This window comes from Acomys russatus, chromosome 28 (assembly GCF_903995435.1).
Source record: "Acomys russatus chromosome 28, mAcoRus1.1, whole genome shotgun sequence".
NCBI lineage: Eukaryota > Metazoa > Chordata > Mammalia > Rodentia > Muridae > Acomys > Acomys russatus.
Window position 1 is genome coordinate 28,907,563 of NC_067164.1, and position 15,700 is coordinate 28,923,262.

The window sequence follows — 15,700 nt, forward strand, 5'->3', positions numbered from 1 at the left end:
AATGAGGTCAGATATTCCAGTATTGGATCCTAGTATGTTTGCGTTAGAGCAAAACAAGCCATTCCATCAACTTCTTCAAGGTTCAGTGACCTCATGAGAAGAAAGGATAGCCTTCTAGAAGAGTTGTTGGAAGATCATAAATAACAATATGTTGTAAAGGGCCTGGGTACGGCTTTGTCTGCATGTGGAGGAGATGTAGCAGAATCCTTAGAAATATCGGGGGCCCAGAAAAAAAGCAGAGCTACATGGTTTGAGTTTTTGTGACTATTCTGAGAGCAGCCAGCCTGTGTTTCCCACCAGTACATTATTAATTTCTAGGGTCTCTTATGTGAATCTAAAAATAATTAACTTTGCCAGACATGGTGGCACATGCCTTTAATCCCAGCACTCAGGAGGCAGAGGCAAGTGGATCGTTGTTAGTTTGAGGCCAGCCTGGTCTACAAAGCGAGTCCAGGACAGCCAAGGCTACACAGAGAAACCCTGTCTCAAAAAAAAAAAAAAATTAACTTCATTTGTTTTAACTTACTATTTGTAAGCAATTTCTAAGGAAAGGATACACCTGGCTATTAAAATCCAGTATTTCCTAACCTTGAGACATCATCCCACAGAAACCTATATTTCTATTGTAGAGCAGTCAGTAGCCCTTTCTCCTGAACAGTTTGCCATCAAGATGCATCATATGTAAGGCTCGGGGAAAGTAACGGGGACTCAGAAAATCATGACTAATCTGATAGTCCACCTGTGTTGTCATTCATTTTCAGTGTTCTAGTTCACATTGTTGATGTCAGCAGGTTTAGGTGTTAGCTGGTCCTTAGCACCTTCTTAGTCAGCGTTCTATTGTTGTGAAGAGACACAATGGCCATGGCAAATTGGTAAAGGAAAGCATTTGATTGGTGCTGGCTTACAGCTTCAGAGGTTTAATCCATTGTCATCACGCTGGGGAGCATGGCAGCATCCAGGCAGACATGGTGCTGGATAAGGAGCTGAGAGTTCTACATCTGGATCCACAGGCAGCAGGAAGAGAGAGACTCCGAGCTCGGAATGGGATGTTGAAACCTCAAAGCCCACCCCCAAACAACAGTTCCTTCAACAAGGCCACACCTCCTGATCTTCTCAAATAGTGCCACTCCCTGGTGACCAAGCACTCAAATCTATGAGTCCATGTGGGCCTTTCTCATTCAAGCCATCACAAGTTCCTCCCAGGTTCTGGTTTACAGAGTAGTTACCTGAGAGTCACAAGCCAACTGAGCAATGAACAGTCTCACAGTTCCAGGTACTGTATATTCTGGCATATACAATGACCCCCCAACCTTAACTTTTCCAGGTAAAATATTGAGTTTGCAGCCTGAGTTTGTGTACACAGTGTGCGTTGGAAGAGGGGTAGTCTTATATGGTGAGTATATTCCAATGTCTATATTTTAACTGGAAAAGTTAAAGTCGGGGGTTATCTTATATGCCAGAAAATACAGTCTCCAAATGCAAGGGTTCTGGATGCTGGTGTTGGAAAACATGCCTCAGCTGTATGACTGAAGTGGTCTTCCTAATTTCCACTGTGAGCGTGGGCTCGTCTCATTCAGAGTACCTCAGGACAGATGCTGATTTCCTTAATCAGCCCATCATAGGGAGCCCAAGATGAGGCATAGTGTAGCAAGTTACTAGTAACATAGAGCTTACAAGAAAACACTGCTGCTTAGGAGTTAGGCCAATGGTCCTTCCTTGGGAATGCTGCTCTCCACACAGAGGGCGGGGCTGGGACAAAGGAGAAAATGGATTAAAGATAAAATGCCCACAGAGCAAGGGACAGCACACAGGAAGAACCTCAAGAGGAGAGAATTCGCTGTCTAGTAAACAGGCCCCAAGAACATTCAGTCTATCAGCATTGTATTGATTGTTTGGTAGAAATGTCCCTTCTAATCAAGGATTTGGGGTGATAGCTGATTCCAGAAGAGGGACAGGAAGTATTCATGGTGCATCTGTGGTAACATATACTAGAAAACATAGAACCTATCAGAAGGAATGGGTCCTGGGAAAAGGAGCATGGGTCAAGATGAAGAACAGCCCATCTTTTCCAAATGCAAACACATCTGAGCATCCAAAGGAATATGAATACAGCTGAACACAACAAATACAGAAAGCTCCGCAGGTTCGAGTAATTCTTTGTTCTGAAATTGAATTAGCTTTCATTCCGCCTTTGATGTACTGGCTACATTAATCAGGCAACACTAATTGAAGAACGAATTCTGTTTTTTTACAAAGCAATACTAGCTAATAAGCATAGAAGAGCAACGGTGCTAGGAAAAGGTTATTCCTTGCAACTCAAGGAATTGATTCAGACACAGGTGTCTGCCGGTGAACTATGAGACTGGACATGGATCTAAGGGGTAGTGCAATATCCTAGGAAGCTATGAATACCTATGATTTATTTGTGCTCCCCACATACCCTGACTTCATCAAGCACCGATGCTGATCTCTATTTTAATGAAACGTGTGTGAGAGAGATGAACGTTCCTCATTCAGGCTGGAGGACATGACTGCAGCGATGCAGTTGGCTCTTTCTCCCATCCCCCATGTCCTCACTTTGTGTGATTTCAATTGCTTGTGGCCGCCCACGGTCTGAAGATACTGAGTGGAAAACTCCAAAAATAAAACATTGTTCTGGTTGTAGAGTTTGCAATGTACTCAGGAGCATGAGGAAACCACACCCACCCACTTGAGATATGGCTTCTCCCAGTTCCCAGCATGTTCATCTTGCCCATTCGTGATTAAGTGGTCATCTCTGGCGGCTAATCTTGGTCATTAACTTGACACACCCAGGAAGAGGGAACCCAATCGAGAAATTGTCTCCATCAGATTGGTCTGGGGGCATGTCTATGGTGCGTTTTCTTGATTGACTGATGGAGGAGGGCGCCATCCCACTGTGAATGCTGCCATCTCTGGAAGTTGGGCCTGGGCTATATGAGAAAGTTAGCTGCACAGGAGCCTGGGAAGCAAGATGGTAGCATTGTTTTGCCTTGGTCTCTTCTTTAGTGCTGGCCTACAGGTTTCTGCCCTGAGCTCCTATCTTGGCTTCCCTCAGTCATGGTCTCTAGTTTGTCATCCAAATCAATTCCTCCATGTTACTTTTAGTTAGAAGGTTTTATCACAGCAACCAAAAGGAAACCATGAAATAAAACAGTGTATGATCAAAGGGCCAGAGCTCTGCACTCAGAGCCCTTGTCCTGAAGCAGTTCTCTGTTGCTTGGCTTCTCTTTGACCCTGGGTACCTTTCCACTCCTCTCCGAGCTTCTGCCTAAATTTCCTGCTCCACACACACGCTTTGTAGAGACAACAGCATCCCGTGTCCTGTTGAGACTTCAAGTCTCACAGACATTGTAAGCATGAAGCCCAGCTTTTATGGATAGCACACTTCCGGTTAGCCTCCCAAGGTCAGTTCTAGGCTGGTTCCAGTTCCAGAGGTGTGATCCCCAGTCTTGGCCACATGGTGTCACCAGTGAGCGTCTTCCTGTCCAGCCATGGGAGCCTTGGGTGGTTTCTAGCTACAGTCTTAGAGGGTGATGGTTAGAGCCCAAAGTTAAATCCCTTTTGGTTTTCACATAAGTCCTCTGCACCGGCTTGTAAACGCAGAACAACATGACGAGTTAGTGCATGGTGAATCAGAAAGAGCCCTTTCTATCCAGCCCAATAAGATACCATGTGGCTGTGGATTGGCTAGAAATTTGAGATAGATCCATGGACAAGAAGCTGCAGCAGGGGCTATGTAACATATAGACAAGCCCAGGCCACTAGCAAAGCTTAGACTTCTCTCATGGACAGATTTACTTTGGCCAAAGGCAAGTTCTCAGCCATGATACTTAACTCTCCCTACATCACTAGTGTTATCCCAGATGAGGTGTGGATTTTACTAGGGCACACATACACATTCACACCATACTACACACACACACACACACACACACCCGACACACACCTTATTTAGTTCCAAGCTTTTCTTTGAGGTGCACCTGGGAGAAAGAAACAGGGGTGGAGAGATATGGAATATTCATATACTTACCATAATTCACAGGACTCAAGATGCCATCAATTACAAAAACACTGTCTAATTTAAGGTACTTAAAAGTGTACAAATGCAAACACCCTCACTGTAGCATCAGAACAGGCATCCCGGCTGCTGGTGGAGTGTGCTGCTTAGCACTGGGTGTCTGGATTCTGAAAGCTGGCCCTACCACTCTTTACCTTTGTGGCCTTAGGCAGACTGCTTACCCTGCATAAAACTTAATTTCCTCTCATCTAAAATGATCATATTCACAGAGTGGGCTGGTAAATAATATTGACCCAGAAAACTTGATTTTTTTTCTTTTTTTTAAGCTTTCTAGCCAGTGAAATAACAGGCATGGTGGCCCACGCCTTTCATCTCAGCACTCAGGGGGCAGAGCCAGGTAGATCTCTGTAAGTTCAAGGCCAGCCTGGTCTACAAAAGTCTCCAGGATAGCCAAGGCTACACTGTGCAACCCTGTCTTGAAAAAAACAAAACAAACATATTTCCTTCAGTAGTCCACACCTCTCTTCGGTCAAATAACTGGACATGAAAATCTAACCTTGTTATGAAAGGTCTAGTTATAGTGCTTGCCTTTGAAAGCTTTGAGGGATTTGTTTTCAGTATTTGACAGGAACATGTGTGTGCATCTGCCTGTGTGACATGCATGTGTGTGTGTGGTATGTGTGCATATGTGTGCGTATGTGTTCGTATGTGTGTGTGGTTTGTGTGTATGTAATGTGTGTATGGTGTGCATGTGTGTATATGTAGTATGTAGTGTGTATGTGTGTGTAGTATGTGCATGTTATATACTGTGTGTGTAGTGTGGTGTGTGTGTGTGTGTGTGTGATTGTGAAGTAAGCCCAAACCCTTGTTGAAGTACAGTCAGTTTTTTGGAGGGCATCCAATCACCCTTAATAAAAACAGCATCCCCCTCATAGCATACATGAGTGTGAGGTATTGAATGAAGAAACTCAGTGTCCATTCCGTGGCTGTGTGAGACTCTCCTCTCTGGTGTTCACTTCTGTTTCAGCACTCAGACTAATCTTTAGAATGTTGTAAGGGGTCAGCATACACATGGTTTGTACACGTGGTTTGCTCTTTGCCATAGACTGCCTCTCGCAGGTGACCAGATGGTGGAGTGAGGCTTGGGGAGAGCTGTCAGGAGCTGCCCTCGGGTGCATCAGTGTCAGCTGTCAGGAGCTGCCCTCAGGTGCATCAGTGTCAGCTGTAGCATGGGTGGGTCGACAACTCGAACTGCTGAAAACCCTGGGGAAGGACTGCAGAAACAGGCTGAGTCCCCAAGTAATGTTCGTATTAGGAATATTTGGAGTTTTAGAAATTGTTTTGTTGATGAAGCCGTATGGGGTCTCAGCAAATAAAACAGTGCTGTTCATGGCACTGATTCAAAGGGTGAGGAGAATATGGGTACAGTAGTTGAAGAGCAACAGGCTGGTGGGAGGCAGAAAAGGGTTATTGCTCAGCATCTCAGGAACCCCTGGCTTCTACCCAACCTGGGGGCTACTCTAGGGAGATTTTAGACACCAACCTGCTTTCTATGTCCTATACCTCATGAGTACAATTTGAAAGGAGGGGGCGGTGAGTCTGGGGAGATGTGGCAGTGGGCAAGTGGGTAAGAGTACTTTCTGTACAAGTATTAGGACCTAAGTTCAGATCTCAGTCACCCAAGTAAAAGCTAGGTATGGCTGTACATGTTTGTAACCCCAGAGCTGGTTGGGGGACAGGAAGGGATAGATGTTACAGTAATTTGTATCCATTAGGCCTACAAAGCCAATAGTTGTCACAGGGAGACTGACGCATACTTTATAACTGCCAGCACTATGCTGGGCAGAATCTAAACTGATTCTAATCTACTCATAAACTAGCATAAACTATTCTAAACCTCATAACATACATATATTCCAAGCACTTACCAATCTGGTGATCCTTGGGCCATTTCTCTCTCCAGTCCTCATCAACTCTCCACAGGCTTCCTCTCTCAACTGTCAATCTTGGCTTGGCCCTCTTTCCAGGAAGTCCCGCCTTCCACTTCCTGTCCTCCTGCCCAGCTGATTGGTTAAACAGAGCTTTATTGACAGTTGTTACATCTACTCGAGACATTCCTCCACAATTCCCCCTTTTAGTCTAATAATTAAAAAAAAAACTTTTACCTATACATGTATATCATTACACCAATATACAATGTACATACATAAGAACCCCAAAAGAATTGTTATACTCATCATGTTTCTCTGTCTTCAACCCCACCAGAGACTTGAGAAGGAATAAAATTAATTATCTGAGTAAATAGGAAGTGCAGGTTAGCAGCTTCCAAAATGAAAAAAAAAAAAAAAAAAAAAGTCAGAGACACTTTGCTGCCTTAACAGTCACTCAAAACTCTTTAACAAGTTGAAGCATCATCTTCAGCCTTCTGGCCCAATATATCTGACAGGCATATTTGTAAAGCAGGCACTATTGAGGACTTGCCTACCCTGTCTTGGAAGAGTTTGGCCATCAACTCCACCTGCATCCAAGCTTGCCCATTTCAGGCAGAATTCTGTCTGTGGCAGAAAACAAGGGCATTTTTGCCCAGTGGCTGGTTTGCCACATCTGAAGCCATCTCCATAAGGAGGTTCCTTGATGCTCATTACCTTCTCTGAGGCAGGCTGGGTGTTGCCAAGAGTCAACCTGTCTCATTTTCACAGAATCCTCAAAACAATAAAAACTTCTTTGAGTGCCATATTCTGTAGGTCTCTGAGGTTTTTGAAGACCTTATCTAAATATATTACCTTATCTATCTATTGAACCTAAGATGTATAGTCTTGTGATAAAATTGAATACTACAATGAATTAAAAATAAATTTATTTTACATCAATATCTAATATTCTATACCAATGAATTAAAAATAGCCCTGTAAGTAACAATTAAGGCCTTAAGTTGAAGAATAGATTCAATAATCTACCTTTTGCCCTATCATTCCTATATATTTCTATATTCTCAGAGAAAAATCCCTGAGTCCAACCGCGTTTTCTCTCTGAATAAAACCAATAATAACACAACCAATTCCCAATTAAGATAAACATCCATAGCTCAAAATCTTACCCAACCCCCCTTTAAGGGAAATGGGATGGCGTTCTCTTTTTAAGGCTTCTACAGGCTGATTTGGGATGAATAATAACTATGTGGGGGCCCAAATAAAACTGGGAAAATGGTTAAACAAGCTAGAGATAACATTTGTGATCCAGTCTCTAAATGTTGAGAAATTCAGGCTTAATAAAAGTCCTGCATGGGACAGTCTGAAATGCTGGACCAATTGGAATCAGGAGCTTTCTTTGAAGCTGTCCTGGGAGATGTCTGTTCTGATGACAACAACAACTGAAGCACTTGTGGATGGAACACGAGGAATGCAGGATGTCAGCATACCAGCATGCTGGAGGATGAATGCTGTCGGGTCTGATCCAGCATCAGTGTCTGGTACTTTTGTTCTGAAATTATATAATTCCTCACAAGCATTATACAGTTCTGAAACTATAAATGCATGAGGTGTGCAGGATGCACAGAACAATCGAGGCTGGTTCTGTAGCTTGAATTCATGTATGTATAGACTGACTTAAGTTAGCAGTCTCCCTTTCATCCAGGTCTGTTTCATTTTGACCTCTTCTAAAGACGAAGTATAATATTACCATTGTCAAAGAACATACAATCATTATTTAATTGAAATCAAAACAAGATTGTGTAGTTCTAAATGTCCTTCTGTAGGCTCTGTGGCGCCTGATGGATAGGACAGGCTGCTACCTTTCTCCCGAGAAAATGCATCCTGTTTTTAGAGATAAACCAGTTGCCCTGAGCAAAAGAATAGACATGGAGCCTTAATTAAACTTATGCATACTCTAGGCATCTTGTACTCAGGTTTTTACATTTATTGAAGGTGTTTTTTGTCTCACCTTTCTCTCCATTGGGGATGGATGTTTCCACCTTTTAAACTTTATATAAACTCTCATTTTAGAGTTTATTCATACCCTAGGCATCTTGTACCTCGGTTGTCACACTTATATAAATTCCCATTCTAGAGTTTATTCATACCCTAGGCATCTTGTATCTGGGTTTTTACATTTGTTGCAGGTGTTTTTGTCTTACCTCTTCTCTCCATAGGAGGTGGACACATCCACTTTTTAAACTAAATGTCCTTCTCTAGGCTCTGTGGTGCTTAGTGGGTAGGCTAGGACACTATCTGTCTCCTGAGAAAATTTATCCCGTTCTAGAAACAAGCCAGTTACCTTGAGCAAAAGAAAACATGTTAAGGTTACCTTTTTAAGTATGTGATTTTTAGCCTTTGAGTTTTTAGGACTAACTAGGCTGATGTGTACTTTGTCACCTGTAAGTCCTCGGTGTCTTTTTGCATCTGGTGTGACCGCCACCTGTCCCTCATGAAAGTAGCTCACGTTTAGAGGGATAAGCCAGCTGCCAGAGCAGTGGCACCTCAACTCAGCATACAAAGGCATTTTGATGTGGGAAGCATGCAGTTTGCGTGTCTATTAAGGAAATTTTTGTTGGTTTAAATCCTAGGCTGTTTTTGCAAGTGACTTATCAGCAGAGGGGTCACACCCTGTGGAGACCAGACTGGCACAGAACTCACAGGGATCCACCTATCTTTTTCTCTATTGTGTTAAGATTAAGAGTGTGTGCCACCACTGCCCTGCACAAATATTTCATCTCAATTCCTGGCAAAATCTACACAAATTTCAAATAATGTTCAAGAATTAACAAAAAATTCTAAGTCTTGGGTCAGTTTTGCCAATACAGGCTTCATTCTTTTGAATTTAGTTATTGCTAATTCGCAGAGGTAGACCCTTTCCAGCGAGAGCTGACAAACGCCTTGCAGCTAATAAGTTCTGAATTTCAGCCACTATCAACTCTATGGGGAAAAGTTTGGTACCTTCTTCCCTTCTCACTGTTGGTAACTTAGCCTGGCATCTCTCTGCTTTCTGCCTTTCTCCCTGAACACCTAAAGCCAAGAAAAGGCCAAAAAGGATCCAGGAGCTTTCTGCCATAGTGAGTTGGAGAGGAACCATAGCAGTCTATTCCCCCCCTCCCCCACCAAACTCTAACAAAGTATCCTTTTACAAGGGTGTGGATACACTAAATAAGCTGGGCGCCAATTTCTTACAGTAAAATGTATTGGTTCAGCCTAAATGACACAGAGTCTGAAGCGTACTTTAAAGCTGCCAGCACTATGATGGACAGAACCTAAACTGATACAAATCTAACATAAAAAACTAACAAAACTAACATAAACAAACTACTCTAAACCTCATAATATACATGTATTCCAAGCACTTGTCAATCTGGTGATCCTCCGGCCATTTCTCTCCCCTGTTTTTGTCAACTCTCAACCTTCTTCCTCTCAACTGTCAATCTTGGCTCCACCCCTTCTCCAGAAGTCCCGCCTTCCACTTCCTGTCCTTCTGCCCAGCTGATTGGCTAAATAGCGCCTTATTGACAGTTGTTACATCCACTCAAGACATTCCTCCACAAATAGAGGTTGACTTGGAGACAGAAGAATCTAGGACTTGCTTGCCATCAGTCTTGCTGAAAAATAGCAAGCTGCAGGTTTAGTGAGAGGCCTGTCTCAGGAAAGTGAGGCAGAGTGATAAGAGTAGGGTATCAAGATAGCTGGCATTGTCCTCTGGCCTACATACATGCATGCACCCCCCATACACACACACGCACGCACACATGCACACCACACACATATGTACACATATGCACACCACATGGGCACACACACATGCAAGCACACTACACACAAACATGCATGCTCTACACCATACACACACACAAACACACACACATGCAGGCACACTGTACATAAACATGCATGCACACCATATACATACACACACACACACACACACACACGTACACTCTGTACACACTTTTTTTTAAAAGGAAGCGATACAATAACAACCAAAAAGGAAGGCATGATTCATATCTCCTTGGACAGCTCCAGCTCAGACTTTACAGATTCCAAGGACTCTCTTGGGTCAAGAAGAGCAGCAGGGTTGGGTGGAAGAAGCTGTCTAATGCTGATACTGCAAGTCCATTTGGGGATTGAAATTAGTCTGTGAAACCCCTTCATCGAAGAATCTCCAGCAGCAAATGGCTCCCGCGCAGCTACCTTTCACATTTTCACACTTTCCAGGTGACCTTATACAAGGATTCTGGCATGGAGGACTTTGGGTTCAGTGTGGCAGATGGCCTGCTGGAGAAAGGAGTGTATGTCAAAAATATCCGCCCAGCTGGGCCAGGGGATCTCGGTGGCTTGAAGCCTTATGACAGGCTCTTACAGGTAAGGCCTCAGAGGAGCTCTGAATCCTTGCCCCAACCCACAAGCATCAACTTTTTCCAAATTCTCCTGCACACTTGGACCCTTTGCTTTCACTCCTGTCATCAAACTGTGGGACTAACGGCGGTCAACAGCTAGATAGAGAAGTCAATCTCAGCTCCCGGGGTTTTCTGACACTGAGCTCAACGCCATGTTTTTCATCTTAATGGTTATTCCTCAGACCTCAGCCTCGATATGGCCCTGGAGCTCATGGATCATCCAAGGGGCTCCAGAGTCAATAGAGAAACCCTGTCTCAAAGAAAAAGAGGTAGCGAGCAATCCAGGAAGACACCTGATAGCCATCTCTGACCTCCACACCCATGCTCACACACATGCACCTACTGACAAACAAACATCCACGACCATGGCTTACAACACACACACACACACACACACACACACACACACACACACACACACACACACACAGAAAAGCAATGTAATATTATCAAGGATGAATAAGGACATGGTGGGGAAGCAGTTCTTCACAGGGGAGAGAGCAGGGAGGTATAATCCAGTCCTTCAGAATTTCAGCACATCCTGATGGGGACCAATACAGTCCTTCGGAACTTCAGCGCATCCCAATGGGGACCAATCCATCATTAGACCATGGGGGTTAGATACAGTCAGAAGGGGAAGAGGACCATGGAGGGAATTCTCACAGCATTAGGGAGCATGAACAGACCACTAAAAACAGTAGAGCAGTGCTTCTCAACCTCCCTGACACTGCAACCCATTAATACAGGTCCTCAGGTTATGGTCACCCCAAACCAAAAACTTTTCGTTGCTACTTCATAACCGTCATTTCGCTACTGTTATGAACGGTGACGTAAATATCTGTGTTTTCCTATGATCTTAGGTGACTCTTGTGAAAGGGTCATTCCAGCCCCAAAGGGGTCGTGACCCAGAGGTTGAGAAATGCTGCACTAGAGCATTAAAGCAGAGTGAAGCAGGCTGTGTCATAAGGGCCCGGACTGATGGGGCTTCTAGTACTAACGTAGCCAGCAAGCCTGGGCTAGTGGGCAGCGGTGGGAGTTGAGCTTTTGACCTGGGGAAGGACTTTAACGATGACAAGTTCTCCAACTTGTCTTGATTCCTGGAGGGCCTTCTGTGGGATGCATACGGTGGCTCTTGTCCAACCACGTCCAGTTTATGCTGCCTAGGATCCTTGCTCTCAGAGTCTATGCCTCAGTTTCCCCCAATGCCTTGGGAGGAAGGCAGGCCTTGGGGGCCAGTCCCTGGGTCTTCAGGCAGGAAGTGCAAGTGTCACCATTCAGTGTTGCTCATTTTTCAGGTCCTGGACAGGGACATCCCCAAGATTAGCAGGGCGGCCCCCGTCCCCATCATGGAGACGGGAATGAAGAATTCAAGAAGAGAGAGTAGGGAGCAACTAGCGCTTTGTACTGGGAGCCTTGAAGTTTGAGGGCAGATGCTGAGTGGTCCATAGAAGGAGCAGGGCAAACAGGAAGCCGACAAAGAAAAGGCAAAGATGCCTCTTAAGTGTCTACCTCTAGCCACCAGCTTCAGACATGGGCGCCGCGGTGTTATTCTCAGGCCCAGGGCAACGACTTCTGCCAGTGTTCATTATACCAGAGAAGGAGAGCTAAGGAACAGGTGGGTGTCCAGAGGACTAAGCTGCTACCAGCCAAGGAAGCTGAAGATTCCATGGTACCCAGAGGTTAAGACTGGGTCCCTCTGAGTGCCCAGCACCTGTCCGCAGAAAGTGGCAGAGAGGACGGGAAGTCAGGACTGGAAATGAAATGCAGGTGATTTTAACAAGTGTTGCTGTTGGGCTAGGACTATAGAATAGGGCGTTCGTCTAGCATGTGTGGCACCGGAGGTTCAACTCCCAGGTCCGCACACAGAAAGTGTTGAAAGGGAATTAAAGAGTGCATACAACATGTGCAAATTGAGATGAAGGTTGGGGGGGGGGGCTCATTCTTAACCCAAGGAATTCAGTATCATGTAGCCAGACTGTCCGGAACTACATCCTTAGGAAACCCCGGAACTACATCCTTAGGAAACCCCAGAACTACATCCTTAGGAAACCCCGGAACTACATCCTTAGGAAACCCCTGCCAGCTGCTAGTGCAAAGCAAAACAATTCCTGGCTCTAAGCTTTGTTTTCTTCTGTAGCAGTCAGCAGCAGGAGACTTTGGGAAAGGTTATCCTCACACTCCATTGCAGAGGGTGCAGAGTGAACCAATAACCTTGTCACTGTGTAGTGAAGCCAGGGAGGAGGGGAACCCCCTCTTCATGGCCCACCTTCAGAGTGAAGCAATTCATCTCTGGGTTTTGGGGGGCAGTGGCTGTAACAGTCATTGAAAATGGCTCTTCTTGGCCCGGCAGGTCAATCACGTCCGGACGAGAGACTTTGACTGCTGCCTAGCGGTGCCGCTCATAGCCGAATCTGGCAACAAGCTGGACCTGGTTATCAGCAGAAACCCACTGGCCTCCCAGAAGTCAATAGAACAGCAGGCGCTGCCAGGAGACTGGGGGGAACAGAACAGTGCATTCTTCCAGCAGCCCAGCCACGGTGGTAATCTAGAGACGCGAGAACCCACTAACACATTATAGCAGTACTTTTATAAAAACAGGACAAAAGACGATCTCTATATGGTGCTAAAAACAAAACAAAACAAAACCCTTTAAGATTTCTGTGACAGCTGATGCACACAGAATCACGTGGCATTAACTGCAAGCACAGGGGTTTTTAAAAAATCTCCCTCATGGCTCATGTTCACATCCCGCCCCAACTTGAAGAGGTTTCTTTTACTACGACGGCCACTCCCAGGAACTGGCAGGTCATTCTCTGCCAGGCCCAATGGTAGGGAATAAAGAGGGAGGCAGCCCACCCCTTCCCACAGTTAAGATCAGAGGAAAATTTTTTTACGATTCATCTTACTGTCACTTTCTACAAAGAGAAACATCTGTTTGAAAACACTCTCTATGATAATTTCGTGAATGAAGTAAGTTTCTTACTATGAAGTCATTAGCGTAAGAACACGAGCAACATGGATTTACATAAAGCTGGCTCTGCTAGGGAGCTAGGATGGGTGAACTACTAGGCCTGCCGCAGTGGGAGGGGCACAGATATAACATTAGGTTTTCTTAAAACGTTTCAGCAACAATGCACGTAGGAGACCATAATAGGTGGTGGTAAATGTTTTGCCCAAATATAGGAATGATTTTTAACTAAGATGTATGCTATTCCCTATGCAACAAATGCTCAAACAGGATATGTCTTGTGACCTGTTTTCTTTTTTCCTTAAGGACACACTTCTTTTTAATAGCTGAAAATCTCTGATAATGAATTAGAATATGTAGTAACACTGAGAATTAGTGATATGATCCTATTTTTTAAAATCCAAGGCTAAGAATTTAAGACTGAGCGAAGACTCTAATGAGATGTGAGATTCACTTTATGGGTAGGCAAATAGAAGTCATCCAGCTCAGCTGTCTGCAGACTGGTACACTGAGTCGCGCACGGCACATGGACTTCACAGCACCTTTTGTTCTGAGCCATGCCACTTGCTGAACTTGTAAATACATTGTCTCAAAGCTCATTGCCAATCATTATCCCCTAAAGCAATAAACTGTGGCAGTTGCTTTACATGTTTGTTGGCAACTGTTTTCATTTGTTCGGATATTTTGAATAGCTACACTAATAACTGTTATTTGGTAAATATTAAAAAAAATAGATCTGTATATTGATGGTAGAATGTCGAAACAATTATTTTCCAAACCTGTTCATTTTGGTCACTAATACATCCATATAGGCAAAACATCCAAACACTGTGTCCTTTGCTTAAGGAAAATAATTCTTTTTTTTTTTTTTTTTTTTTTTTTTTTTTTGTGCAAAGAAATACATGATTTCAAACACATTTCAGAACTGCCAGGGCAAGAAAGTATAGAACAGAATCATGTTAAGGAAAAAAATAAAAGATCATGAGTCACTTAAATATGTATTTTTGTTTGTAACAAACAAGTATTAAACTGTAAAGTATTTTTGTACAAATTTAATACTTTAATAGCATGGTATTTATCGTCTATGTATGGTTTTGGGGAATTCAAAATTGTTGCAAATATTTGTATGGAAAAAAAAAAAAATCCTCTACCAAATGGAATAAACGGTGATTTTAAAAAGCCAAAATAAAAAAAAAAAAAAAAAAGAAAATGACCTTCACGTTTGGTGCGTTGACTGTGATTCAGTGTCCCAGCCCAATGCTATAGACAGTGTTCATCTCAACAGTTTCCCAAGGAGGAAAGTGTCTCCATCTATTTTTAAATCACTATGGATGAATGAGAGCCAGCTGTGAAGTCGGATCTGGGTTTGAATGCCAGCTCTAGTATTGATAAAATAGTGTACGACTGACCTCCCTGGCAGCCGGCTTCCCCACCTGGGATACTGAAGGTCAGTACACTGAAGAATCTGCAGAATGTGCTTTCAAGTGCACAAAGACCCAGAGCAGCTGCCCACAGCAACACCTTCAAACCAATGCGGTGGTCACTATAGGGGAAATATGGTCCGCATCCTTTGAGGCACATTTACACTAATTAATAAAATGCAAACTTCAACTCTGCAGGTACTCAGCAGGGCTCCGTAAGTTCACAGTCTCACATTCACTTTTACACAGTTACATCCCGTGCACACAGGATCACATTATAAACACATGGCAGTTGCATTGCCCCAACTGAAGCTCCATCTCCCTTAAAAAAAAAAAAAAAAAAAACCAAACTATTGTTCATATTTTGATTGTACTGCCTAAGGTCTGTACAGCAACTGAGGTGGAAATCAAGGACAGGAAGTAGGGTTAGGGCCATCCATGAAGTAAGACAAATGAGAACGATCTCTCCTATGAAAGACTGAGATGAGGTAGAACCCAAACTGGAATGAATCAGTAGAAAACGAAATGAAAATAGAATCCAACAATCTCAGGTAGTAGTTTTCAGATATAATGATCCGTTTTGGTGTCGTGCAATGATTATGGCCATCCAGAGAGGATAGCATGTGAAGGATGTGCCACCCTGGCCACGGTGGCATCTAGCCAGGGACCCAGCTTTTTTTTTTTGGTTTTTTGAGACAGAGTCTCTCTGTATAGCCTTGGACTTGCTTTGTAGACCAGGCTAGCCTCGAATTCACAGCGATCTGCCTGCCTCTGCCTCCTGAGTGCTGGGATTTAAAGGCATGGCGCTTCAGTCTTACTGTGCTGTGAGAAAACAGCATTAGCCTCACATCCCAATTGTAGGCTCCTAGACATGTTCTTCTCCCGTGACAGCG

At 43.9% G+C, this 15,700-nt stretch overlaps 1 protein-coding gene across 1 annotated transcript in view; it reads left to right on the forward strand.

Annotated features, from left to right (window-relative positions):
* Positions 1-13,063, forward strand: part of Grip1 (glutamate receptor interacting protein 1) — a 361,954-nt gene extending 348,891 nt beyond the window's left edge. Inside the window, exons 22-23 of the mRNA XM_051170528.1 lie at positions 10,237-10,383; positions 12,769-13,063. Coding sequence (XP_051026485.1) covers positions 10,237-10,383; positions 12,769-12,996 — 375 coding nt within the window. The 3' untranslated portion in view covers positions 12,997-13,063. The remainder of the gene's footprint in view (positions 1-10,236; positions 10,384-12,768) is intronic.
* Positions 13,064-15,700: the final 2,637 nt, after the last annotated feature.